Raw genomic sequence first — 12,085 nt, 5'->3', positions numbered from 1 at the left:
CACGCAATGCACGATCCGGCTGCGTTAAAATGCACCCCCTTCGTTTCAGTTCAATATGATTCAGTATTGGAGTGAAGCAGTGAAAACATTTTCCTTTAAGAAGGAAGTCCCACGTGTCTGTATATAAAATGCTGTGTGTTTGATATAAATAGAAATACTTATTTCTCGCGCACCCTCTGTGGAGGTGTTTCTTTTCGGATCTCTTTTAGATGAGTGGGAATCATTCCCTGATTGTTCTTTGTACCTTTGGAATTAGATTTGATCAGTGTAATTTATTGATATACTTTTTATTCTTATTAATCAGCTTATATTGATAGTTAAGCTTTGAGGGAGAGGCTCTTTATTGATTTATATGCATATTATACCATTAGTCAATAGCATGTAATAGTTAATTTTTTAACCTGTTATCCAGATTTAAAGCTGTTTTAGGTTTTGCAAATTGTTGTAGCGACTAAATTAAGTAAACTAAGATTCCTGCCAGCATTTGAAAGTGAAATATTCCTTAAAAAACGATCAGAAAAGGGAAGCCACAGCCCTGTAGTTATTAAAATACACAAGCTCTGCTTTAGTCAGCAGCGCATATCTTGCCAATTTGACACAAAAAGCTTTTTGTTAGACTTGCTTTTTGGAAGTGCAAGCTGAAGCGCATTACATCAACAACTCAATGTGAACCAGAGGAAAGGAAATGAGAAAAGTGTACAAACAGCGTCAAACCCAGTGCTTATGTATTTGATTTTTTTCTGAAGCAAGTGAGCATATTGCTTGTATTGCGAATATGAAAGCATCACATTTCATTTTCGTGTTGTTGTAAAAACATGAATATAACTGTCTTTTATTGAAATAAGGGTGATTAAACATTGAGTGAAAAACTGTGTGGCTGTTTTACAGATCATTTGCACGCAGGCAACAATATTCATCAATGCACAATACAGCGACAACAAGAAAACATTAAAAAGGATTTTTGGATTAGTATAAATTATTAACATTCCATCTGATAAATCTGACATCATAAGAAAATTAAAATGTCATTTTATTTAGAAACAAAAATAATATGGTGGTTATGGTAAAGGAATCTCCTCAAAGATTATTTTAATGTAAGGATATTTCATCGGCAGCTTCCAATATACAGAGTTGTAGTAGAAATAGAAGGTCTTCTCTAGGACCATCTTTTCAAAAGCCTCCAACAAGCTCTCAATCATTTCTACGATGGACTGGTGAGAGCGGAACGAGTGGTAGAACTTCTTGATGTCTGTGGCCAGATCTTTCATGGAAGACTGCTGAAAGATGGAGTCGTCTCCCAAACAGAGCGGCTCTCCGCTGTACAGATAGATCTTGGTGTAATATGTTGGCGTTCGGCTGGACAGCTCGGCACCCATGTCCAGTAACGTCTTATATGTGCGGTGCACAAACTGAGAACAGTCGTAGGAATCGAACCACGTGGTGGCGTTTGGACCGGGATCTGACTTCACCGTCCAAGTCTCGTAATAAACCCCGGTTTCATTGTCCTCCTGAACCCAGCGAGCCATCTCATTAAACATCTCGCCTAATAAAAATAAAATCACAATGAAACATTCTCAATTCGTTGTTCATGATAGATCCTGTTTTAGTATCGTTTTAAACATTCAGGTGAAAGATATTAAATATACTTTATATCCTTCAAAAGAAAAGTAAGAGAGTTTACAGTTCCAAAATTACCACAAATAATGCTTTTAATACTCTTTCTGTAATTTATTTATATTTTTGGGCAAAAACGTTTGGAAAAAAATGTTTTAAAAAGATTTACTTTGATTTTTTTTTTTTTTTCCTGACATTAAATATAAATAACTACACAAATTAAAAACTAATAATAATAATAGAAATTGTATATGATAATATAAATAATAAATAAACATAAAATGTTACTGTTTGGTCATGAAATAATATATATGTGAATAATAATAGTATATCAAATTATTTTGGTATTCCCTTCATTATGGGGGCAAAATGTTCCCAAGAGGATGTGCTTGTGGGGACATTTTTTGGTCTCCATGAGGAAAACAGCTTATACTGTAAATCACACAGAATGTCTGTCTATTCTGAAAATCTAAAAATGCTGAAAGTTTTGTGTGAGGGGTAGGTTTAGGGTACAAACACCATCATGTCTATGGAATGTACCCATAAAACATGGACATGTGTGTTACTATAATAACTATAATTAATATTTAAGCCAGGCTTACCCGAAATCTCTCCGATCTTCTCCAGAGTGCCGTTCTGTTTCCAGTGAAGGTCATCGATGCCCTCATAGAAACAGGCGGCGCCCTGATTACACCAGAAGGGCGCGCTCACGCCCGCTCTCTCGTGCGGAAAAGTGCAGTTCCCCAGCTGAAACAGCTCGTACCACTCCATGGTGAAGTTTCGTCCCGTTCTTGCGCTCCCAAAGCCGATGGCATCGTGCATGATATGCTGAAGAGTGCAGAACCTCGGGTTAGACTCCAGTGAGCAAACTCTTACAGGACAGCGCTCTGCTATTGACTTACAAACTTCCCCAGCATGTCTCCATATCTGAACTCCCACACCGGCGTCTGCAGTCTGAACACCGAGATGTTGTCTGAGTCGCTCATCACGGGTATCCGGCCATCGGGGTCCCCGCTCGGGCAGAACGGGTATAAAGCCTGGCAGTAGGGATCAACATCTGGACGCCTGTCAAGTCGCCTAGAAATGAAAATGACATCGGGTTGGTGCATGTCATATAACAAAATTAATATTTGTGATCCTGGAGCACAAAACCAGTCTTAAGTTGCTGGGGTATATTTGTAGCAATAGCCAACAATACATTGCATGGGTCAAAATTATAGATTTTTCTTTTATTTATTTTTTCAACAATATCTTTATTTATTTTCAAACAAACTGACATTTACATATAGCCATTAGAACTCAAACCTCTTGCCCCAAACCCCGCAGAACCCTGTCCATCAAACTGACCCAGACATGACATTACAACACAAATAAGTAAATATAAATAACTAAAGACAAAGGAAATTGAAATACACAATAAAGTAATAAACAAACGCTACTTAAGTAAATAAAAATGGAGAAATTACAAAACCTACCGTGCACATCCACTCTCACCAGTGTGCACTACACATGAATCGAAGCCGTTTTTCCCCAAAAAATGCTGGAGGTACTTATGGGGGTTTTCCCCAGATAAAAATCAGACAGTACACCTTTTCCCCAAGTGAACTGCAGGTCTTTATTGGTATTGTAATTATTTGGTTGCTTCCCCCTGGTTGCATACGTGATCTTTTCTAAGGACAGAGTTGCTGTTAATTCTGAAAGCCATCTACCTATCCTTGCTCTATCCACCTCTTTCCAAGCAATTGCAATGACTCTTTTGGCCAACAACAGACCTATATCTAAAAATAATCTATGCTTCTTTCTTATGTTACAGTTAGCTGGGTAGATACCCAATAGAAACATTTTTGGTTCTAAATGTAATTTTATCTCTAATATTTCCTCAATACACTGTTTCACTTCTCCCCAGAAATCCTTTATTTGAGAACACTGCCACAAACAATGGAAGATTGTGCCCTTTTCCTTGTCACATTTTATGCAAACATCTGGTATGTCATTATTGAATTTGTTAAGTTTAACTGGGGTCATATACGAATGCATTAACCAGTTATACTGCAGAAGTTTGAAACGTGAGTTCACTGTTTGTATTTGTGCCTTGGTACACGCCGTCTCCCATTATGCCCCTTCCCTGGCAATCTCTCACCATCATTTCTTCGAGCTTTGATAGACTAGGAATAGACATGGGACTGATTTTGTTGAGTTCTAATAAAATCTCTCAGCTGCAAATATCTAAAGAACTGACTGCGAGCTATGTCGTGCTTGACAACAATTTCATCAAAAGACATCAGATGTGTATCATCAGGACTATAAAGATCTCCTGTTTTTTTGTAACCCCTGTTCCGCCCAAATTTTAACCCCCCTGTTGCCACACGCTAATCATACGTTTAGCCATAGGATTCTTTGTGTTATTTTTGAGTTTCTTACACTTAGCTGAGTACAGGTAAATGGGCAAAGGCAGCTTCAATGCATCACCTTCCATTTAGATTTTTCTTTTATGCCAAAAATCATTCCATGTTCCATGAAGATATTTTGTAAATTTCCTACTGTAAATATATCAAAACTTAATTTTTGATTAGTAATATGCATAGCTAAGAACTTCACTTGGACAACTTTAAAGGAGGTTGTTTTTTTTTTTCAATATTTTGATTTTTTTGCACTCTCGGATTCCAGATTTTCAAATAGTTGTATCTCTGCCAAATATTATCATATCTTACAAACCACACATCAATGGAAAGCGTATTTATTTAGCTTTCATGTGTTGTATAAATCTCAATCGACACTTAAAGACTGCTTTTGTGGTCCAGGGTCACGTTTATCAGAATAAAACCGTGAAGTAGTTTGTCACTATATAGACAAAAGTACTGGGACACCCCTTCTAATGAACAGGTTTGACTACTTTAGTGACTTCCAGGAGTACAAATCTTAATGTTTAAGCATGTCATGATATTCTATGGAACTGTGTGCTTCTAATTTTACAGAAACAGTTTGGACGGGACCCTTGTCTAATCTAACATGACAGCGCCTCTGGGTTCAGAAAGAAATTATTCAACACAAGTTAGTGTATAAGTGTGTATGCGTGTAAGAAACCATTAGGTAAGCATTCAAACAGTGGACAGTAACTTGCAAACAGTCGACGGAAGACGCAACAATATGAACACAGTGGTCAGATGTGACTCACTTGTAAGGCACTGGCCAGACCTGCTGCCCCCTGACGCTGGAGACGACCGATCCCACAATCCAACAGTGCAGCGCCGCGAGCGTGAAGCAAACCAAACAGTTCATGTCTGCACAGGCTCGCAGAAACACTGTCCGACCCGCAGCTGTCCAAATTACTGTTTCTATCTCACATCCTCATTTTTGAGAACGCTGATCACGTGACTCTCTAAATCGAATCATCTGGTCAGTCACGAGCTGTTTATTTTTTTGTTACGGGCTACAATCCTGTCAAAATAAAAGTCACGTATTTATAATACATAATAGTAGCCAACATAACACTGATATGATTGATATCTAAATAATAACAATAACGACAGCTGTTATTATTATTATTTTTATTATGAAATTTCAGGTTTACACTTTGTAAAGATTGTATAAATAAAATGTACAACTCAAATTAAAATAAAAACATACCCTAGCGCTTCCCCTTTCACTTTGTTTCAGTGGAGATTTCATTAATGTGTATTTTAACAACAATAAAAAAAGAACATAAAATGGACATATACATATAATAATTGTTAAATAAAAACTAGGATTTAAAAAAAGTGCTACCGTTATATGACGTGTTGTTGTTGGTCGAAAGTTACTAAGCGTGAGTCTGTTGCTATGGTAACGGTAAACAGTCTCGGACGGAAGCCGCTGCTCTGGTGTTGTTGTCTCTTCTCTGTTCAGTAATCTCTAGTTCATCATGTCAGACGCTGGCACTGAAGAGTTTGATGAAGAGCAGGGCTCTCTGGGGGTGAGTTACTGTCAGTAACGCTAGTTAAAGGCTGAACTGACGGAGAGTTGACAGTAGTCGCGTGTTGCAGGAGTACGAGGGAGACAGAAATGAAGCCGGAGAGAGACATGGACAGGGCAAAGCTGTGCTGCCGAGGGGAGACACTTACCAAGGAGCTTATGAAAACGGCAAGAGATGCGGCCAGGTCTTTTCGCTCATCAAACACACTCATTAGATTAATTGTGCTCTGTTGACTGACCGTTTATGCAGTTTCTGTTCTCACAAGCATAAACATACGATAAAGCTTGTGTTGTCTGTGTTTCAGGGGACATATAAGTTCAAGAACGGGGCCAGATACACCGGAGAATGGTACATGAATTTAAAACACGGACAGGGCGTATTTTATTACCCAGATGGCTCCAAATATGAAGGTAAGTCAACATTATCTAACGTTATAATATCTCAGCATCGATTTAGTTAATGCAGATTAGTTATTATGAACAATGTACAGTACTTAACACACTTTAACTAAAACTATTAAAAAGATCCTTGTTGATTAAATATAGCTAAAAATAAAATAAAATAACAATAGCTAAAATGAAATACATCATCAGTTAAAAAAAAAACTTCACATTTTGAAATGCTAATTGAAAAAAGTCCCAAAATAAGTGGAAATACTGAAACTACTAACTGAAATAAAATTAATAAAAACTGTTTCAGGGGACATATAAAAAAAAAAAAAAAATTAATAAATTAGGACTATTTAGAAATATTAAAGAAATATTGAATATTAAAAGCTAATTCAAAATAAAAAAAAAAAAATTAATAAATTAGGACTATTTAGAAATATTAAAGAAATATATTCACATTTGATGCTTATTAAGCTCTTAATGTTAACTTCTACATTATATATATATATATAAGACTATATATATATATATATATATATATATATATATTTAACATTACGAATTGTGTGAATGAACATACTTTATCATTTATTCTAATTTAAATCATTATTTGTAAGTAAATTTCTTCTAAACATGAACTGACAATGAACAATAGTATATATTTATAAATTCATAAAAACATTTAGAAATTAATGTGCATTTTTCTTATCAACTTTTCACTTTAGTTGTTATGCTGGTAATATAATTTAGAATTAAAAATATTGTATTCAAGCAGAAATAATAGTTATAGTGGTCTTAGTCCCAACCCCCCCAGGGTTTATAGCATAAAATGCAGTCTTCTCATATCATATTTGTTCCTCAGGAAGCTGGGTGGATGACCAGAGGCAGGGTCACGGTGTTTACACATACCCCAATGGAGACACATATGATGGTGAATGGCTGCACCATCAGAGGTAGTTTTTATTTATTTATTTATTCTTACTCTTTCTCACTGATCTAATCTGGTTATCTAATATGTCTGCTCTATGGATATTAGTTGTAACAGTTTTCATAACCTCTTCAGTTCATCTACTGTATCTCTGTGTTTCTCTCTTAGACATGGGCAGGGCACATACACACATCAGGAAACTGGGTCTCAGTACAGGGGCACATGGGTCGTGGGAAACATGGAGTCCACCGGGGAGCTGATCCAGCTGAACCACAGATATCACGGCAACTTTGTCAATAATAATGTAAGCAACACTCTACATTTGTGGCTCTGAGCTGGTGGGTCGTAGCAAATGATTTGTTGATCTGTTCAAACTGAGTGCAGACAGCAGGGAAAAACCATTACTGTTTAATAATAAAATGCAAGTAACTGTATAGTCCAAATAGCAGAATAAACAGACCTAACTGACTTTCAAATTTGTGCATCCTAAACAAAAGGAGTTTAATATTTATATGTGGTTAACTGTATAGTTGTTTTAGTGTTTTAATTTGATTAAATATAACAAGACGCTTCTTTCTAAGATCTATTTTCTTTCGTATACAATTATAAAAAGACCTCTAACACTAGTGCTCTATTCTCTATTTATTTCTTGTAATTATTTAATATTTAAAAGCCCTTGCTACTTTTACTGGTTTAAACTAACAGAGACTTGTTATAGCACCTTATATATCAGTATTTGTGTTTTTGACATTGTCCTCATTGGTCACTTTGGATAAAAGCAGCAGCATGGACTAAATGTAAATTTAAATATAAACAAGGCGCTTGCGTTAGTGAGCCTTGGTATTTTGTAGCCCTCTCGTCCATGACATTGTGACGCAGCATGGAGAGTATTTCCAGTTAGAGCCGGTATGTACTCTTCATGCTTTACAAGATGTCTTTTCATTTCATGAGAGGGTATTTTAGGTGAAATGATCATATAAACCTGCAGAAACCCGTTTCCTCAGCCTCACCAGTGTTTGCTGGTGTAAAGCTTGTTAAGAGAATTGTTTATATACCCTCGTGAAAAAGAAGTGCACTTAAATGTATAGAATATGTACTTGTAGTGTTGTTCAACTCTTAATAGCATATATTTAAAAAAAAAAAAATAAATAAATAAATAAAAAAACAATATTATCATTAATATTAATGAAATAAAAAGCCAACTTAAGTGTATTTAAAGAGAGCACAGTGTCATGGCTATTTCTTAACACACTTAAGTACACCTTTAAAAATTGAAATTGAGTCAAATTAAAAGTTTTACATTGAAAGTACACTTTAAATCCTTATGTTGTAAACTATAACCATACTGTATTTCAAAGACAATGGAAGTAGTTATGAAATTACATATCAAAATGCTCTTAAGTCCAACTTACAGTAAGTGGATCAAAAAAGCACTCTAAAGTACATACATTTGCATACAATACATTTAAACTAAATTGCAATTAACATGCGGCTAAGTGTCTGAAAATATACAGTTAGGTCCATATATATTTGGACACTGACATAATTTTCATAATTTTGGCTCTGTATGTCACCAGAATAGAATTAAAATGAAACAATCAAGATGAAATTGAAGTGCAGATTTTAAGCTAATTCAAGAGGTTAAACAAAAATATAAAAAGATTAGGAAATAAAACCATTTTATACACAGTGCCCCCATTTTCAGGGGCTCAAATGTAATTGGACAAATAAATATAATCGTAAATAAAATGTAATTTTTTATATATTTTGTTGAGAATCCTCTGCAGGCAATGACTGCCTTAAGTCTGGAACTCATGGACATCAGCAGAGACTGGGTTTCCTCCTTTGTGCTGCTTTGCCAGGCCTTTACCTCAGCTGTCTTCAGTTATTGTTTGTTTGTTGGTCTTTCTGCCTTTAGTTTTGTCTTCAGCAAGTGAAATGCATCTCAATCGGATTTAAATCAGGAGATTGACTTGGCGATTGCAGAATAATCCATTTTTTTACCTTCAAAAACTCCTGGGTTGCTTTTGCAGTATGTTTTGGTCATTGCTTTATTGGTCATGAAGTGCCGTCCAATCAACTTTGCTGCATTTGACTGAATGTGAGCAGAGAGTATATCCCTGTACACTTCAGAATTCATCCGGCTGCTTCTGTCCTCTGTCACGTCATCAATAAACACCGGTTTAGTGCCTTGTTTGCAGCTTGTGGTGAAGCCTCTGTATTTGCTCTGGTGAAGTCTTCTCTTGATTGTAGACTCTGACAGTGAACGTCTGGCTCCTGGAGAGTGTTCTTCTCTTGGCTGGATGTTGTGAAAGGGTTTTTCTTTACCATGGAGAGAATTCTCTGATCATCCACCACTGTTGTCCTCTGTGGACGTCCAGGTCTTTTTATGTTGCTGAGCTCACTAGTGTGTTCTTTTTTTCTCCGAATGTACCAAACGGTTGATTTTTGAGCTCCTAATGCTCCTGCTGTCTCTCTGATGGATTTGTTTTGTTTTTGAACCCTAAGAATTGTCTGTTTCACCTGCATGGAGAAATCCTTTGACCGCATGATGTGTTCACAGCAACAGCTTCCAAATGCAAATGGCACACTTAGAATCAACTCCAGACCTTTTACCTGCTTAATTCATTTAGAAATAAAGAAGGAATAGCCCACATCTGTCCATGCAACAGCTTTTGAGTCAATTGTCCAGTTACTTATGTCCCTTGAAAGGGGGGGGGGTGCATACCAAGACATTCAGAGATGAATAGTAGGGTACAACAGGGCAAATTAATGAAATATGTAACATTTAAAACTTGTTTTTGTAGCTAGTGATAAATTCAAGTCAAAGGTATTTTAAAATTTTTTACATGCATTTTGCATTTAAAATAAATACATTTTTTGATTTTGAAAAGATGCATAATATTTTTGTGTGACACCAAATCCTATTTTTAAAAACATGTTTTGACTGCAGGACAAAGGAGAAGCAGAGGAAGATGAGACTCTCATAAGCACCACCTTGAAGTGGAAACCCAAGGCAGTTACTGGGCTTTCTGTTTAGACCAATGAGCAAGATTCTGCCCCCTCCGGTACATCCATATCCAGTTCTGACTATCAAACATACTGATGATGTACTGTAGGACTGCTTTACAGTATGCATTGTGTCATTATATAGCATTTGTGGTCACCTTCTATCACCTTTTAGGGGCTTTTGTTTTGATGTTACTAACCTATTATATTCACAAATATATAAATGTGAGAAATGATGCAGAGTGCATCCTCATATAAACAAAATCTGGAAGTGCATCAGTGATAAAACATCACCTGCTGTTTTACCATTTTAGATATTTTCACAATAAAAAATATTTCATATACAGTAAGTTGAACTGAAGTCCTGTGTCTCCTGATTGCAGATCAAGCCGTGGTGCAAAAGTGAGAAAGACATCCAGACAGTGAGAAACACAGAGCACCAAAAGATGATAAAGGAAATTATATCTGACACTGTCACAATGGGATTTTCTGACTGCACATTATCATGGCCTCTTGACAAATAAATAAATGGACATAAACTATTTGTTTGAGTTTTAATTAATCATATCAGAAGAATGAGACATGAAACATGCCACAAGGATGTAGAAAATAAGTTTGTGTCAGTTATACAGTTACACAAAAATATCGGACCACAGAATGCTCCAACTGACCGATCAGAGTCAAGTATTCCAGAGACTGTAAAGTCTAATTCACTAATAGAATTTTGATGCGCTGTAACTGAAAAGTGCTGTAATTTTAAAACCAGCAGAGGGCGCAATACATCAGACAAAAATGACCTGTAACTGAAAGTTTCTTTAGGAAACCCAAAATGCTTCTTCTGTTTGCATCATTGAATTTTCCCTCATTTTTCCCGTTTAATACAGTGAACGTGACCTGTACTACTATGTTTCGAAGACTCAGACACTTACTAACAATCACTTTTAAAATTTTCCCAATGTTTTAAAAAAACAACAACCCTATTTTGCACATATTTCTAAGCAGTTTTAATAATCATATATCTTATTCTGTCAAGGTCTAAATAAAGTGGTTTCTTGTCAGAGATACGTGTTCAATTCTCTATAATGTTTTGGTGAAAAATAGCCTACAAATAGTTTGTGTTAACGTTATCTGACTCGTGTTTTGCTTGTCCTCAGCAACTTTATCACTCTTATCATGTGCAGTATACTGTCATCATTCAAAACGGGAAGGAGAATTAACTTGTCTTGAACTTCTCTGTTTTAACATCATTTTGTTGAATTCAGCCTCTAATATTTCTTATGACAGTGATTGCTGTGTTTGTGGGAGGATTTTGAGACGTGTTGAAATGTTGTGTCTGCAGTTTTCCTCACATCATTCAGCCTTTCCCTGATGATATATAGTGTCAGGCTCAGTCCAGAGCAGAGCTGAAGAAAGGATTGATCCGAGGGGAAGAGGTAACATATGATTTCTGACTGCCAAAATTTTACTGTTGATACAGAAACATGAAATCTGATTAGTTGGTATTGCATTCATGCTGCTAACAAAGCCACCATTTGCTTGGATTTGTGTAGCCATTACCTTTGATTAAAATACAGGAACTGTAATATTGCAAAATATTATTACAGTTTAAAAATAACTTTTCTATTTTAATATAATTTAAAATGTAATTTATTCCTGTGATCAAAGCTGGATTTTCAGCATCATTACTCCAGTCTTCAGTGTCACATGATCATTCAGAAATCATTCTAATATGATGATTTGCTGCTCAAGAAACAATTATTATTATTATTAATGTTGAAAACAGTTGAGCTGCATTATATTTTTGTGAATTTTTGACTAATAGAAAGAACAGCATTCATCTGAATAATAAAATAATATTTTTGTAACATTATAAATGTCTTTAATGTCTCTTTAGAGCAAATTAATTTTGCCCTTGCCATAATAATATCCATAATGCCTCAGGGCGTGCTGTTTAATTCAATTTCAAATTCTCATTTTTTTCAGCAGTGACTATCATAAGATTCTATAATTGTGTTTTTACCATTAAAATGAGTAAAAAAACTTATTTGGCATAAGTACTGATAATTAGAAAATGGAATAGGCCTTCAGTCACAAGCTGAAGATCATGATCACAATCACACACTGCTTCCTCTGACAAACACAAAGTCTTTCTGTTCACTGTTCATCATCAGAAAAACATTGCTCTTATCCCAG

At 35.6% G+C, this 12,085-nt stretch overlaps 2 protein-coding genes across 2 annotated transcripts; one reads left to right on the top strand and one right to left on the bottom strand.

The window, feature by feature from the left end:
• Window positions 1-638: 638 nt before the first annotated feature.
• Window positions 639-5,018, bottom strand: cln5 (CLN5 intracellular trafficking protein). Its single transcript, XM_019100151.2, has 4 exons — window positions 4,790-5,018; window positions 2,517-2,691; window positions 2,217-2,442; window positions 639-1,543 (listed from the first exon to the last, which is right to left on the bottom strand). The coding sequence occupies exons 1-4, from the start codon at window positions 4,891-4,893 to the stop codon at window positions 1,059-1,061; spliced, it is 990 nt and encodes a 329-aa protein (XP_018955696.1). The 5' UTR covers window positions 4,894-5,018; the 3' UTR covers window positions 639-1,058.
• Window positions 5,019-5,408: 390 nt separating this feature from the next.
• On the top strand, window positions 5,409-10,428 carry LOC109092794 (radial spoke head 1 homolog). Its single transcript, XM_042730770.1, is given in 8 exon segments — window positions 5,409-5,566; window positions 5,637-5,750; window positions 5,871-5,976; window positions 6,818-6,908; window positions 7,052-7,225; window positions 7,735-7,789; window positions 9,837-9,951; window positions 10,276-10,428. Coding segments are annotated over 7 exon segments (678 nt in total). The 5' UTR covers window positions 5,409-5,515; the 3' UTR covers window positions 9,924-9,951; window positions 10,276-10,428.
• The last annotated feature ends 1,657 nt before the right edge of the window (window positions 10,429-12,085 follow it).

Source organism: Cyprinus carpio, chromosome B9 (genome assembly GCF_018340385.1).
Source record: "Cyprinus carpio isolate SPL01 chromosome B9, ASM1834038v1, whole genome shotgun sequence".
In the NCBI taxonomy this organism is placed as follows: Eukaryota; Metazoa; Chordata; class Actinopteri; order Cypriniformes; family Cyprinidae; genus Cyprinus; species Cyprinus carpio.
The sequence above is the reverse complement of the archived record's forward strand: the minus strand, read 5'-3'. Positions and strand labels throughout refer to the sequence as shown.

Coding starts and splice junctions, on each gene's coding strand:
- cln5 (XM_019100151.2), bottom strand. CDS start 4,893: ATGAACTGTTTGGTTTGCTTCACGCTCGCGGCGCTGCACTGTTGGATT. Junction 2,692..4,789: donor GTCTGGCCAGTGCCTTACAA/GTGAGTCACATC, acceptor TTTCATTTCTAG/GCGACTTGACAGGCGTCCAG. Junction 2,443..2,516: donor GAGACATGCTGGGGAAGTTT/GTAAGTCAATAG, acceptor TGCACTCTTCAG/CATATCATGCACGATGCCAT.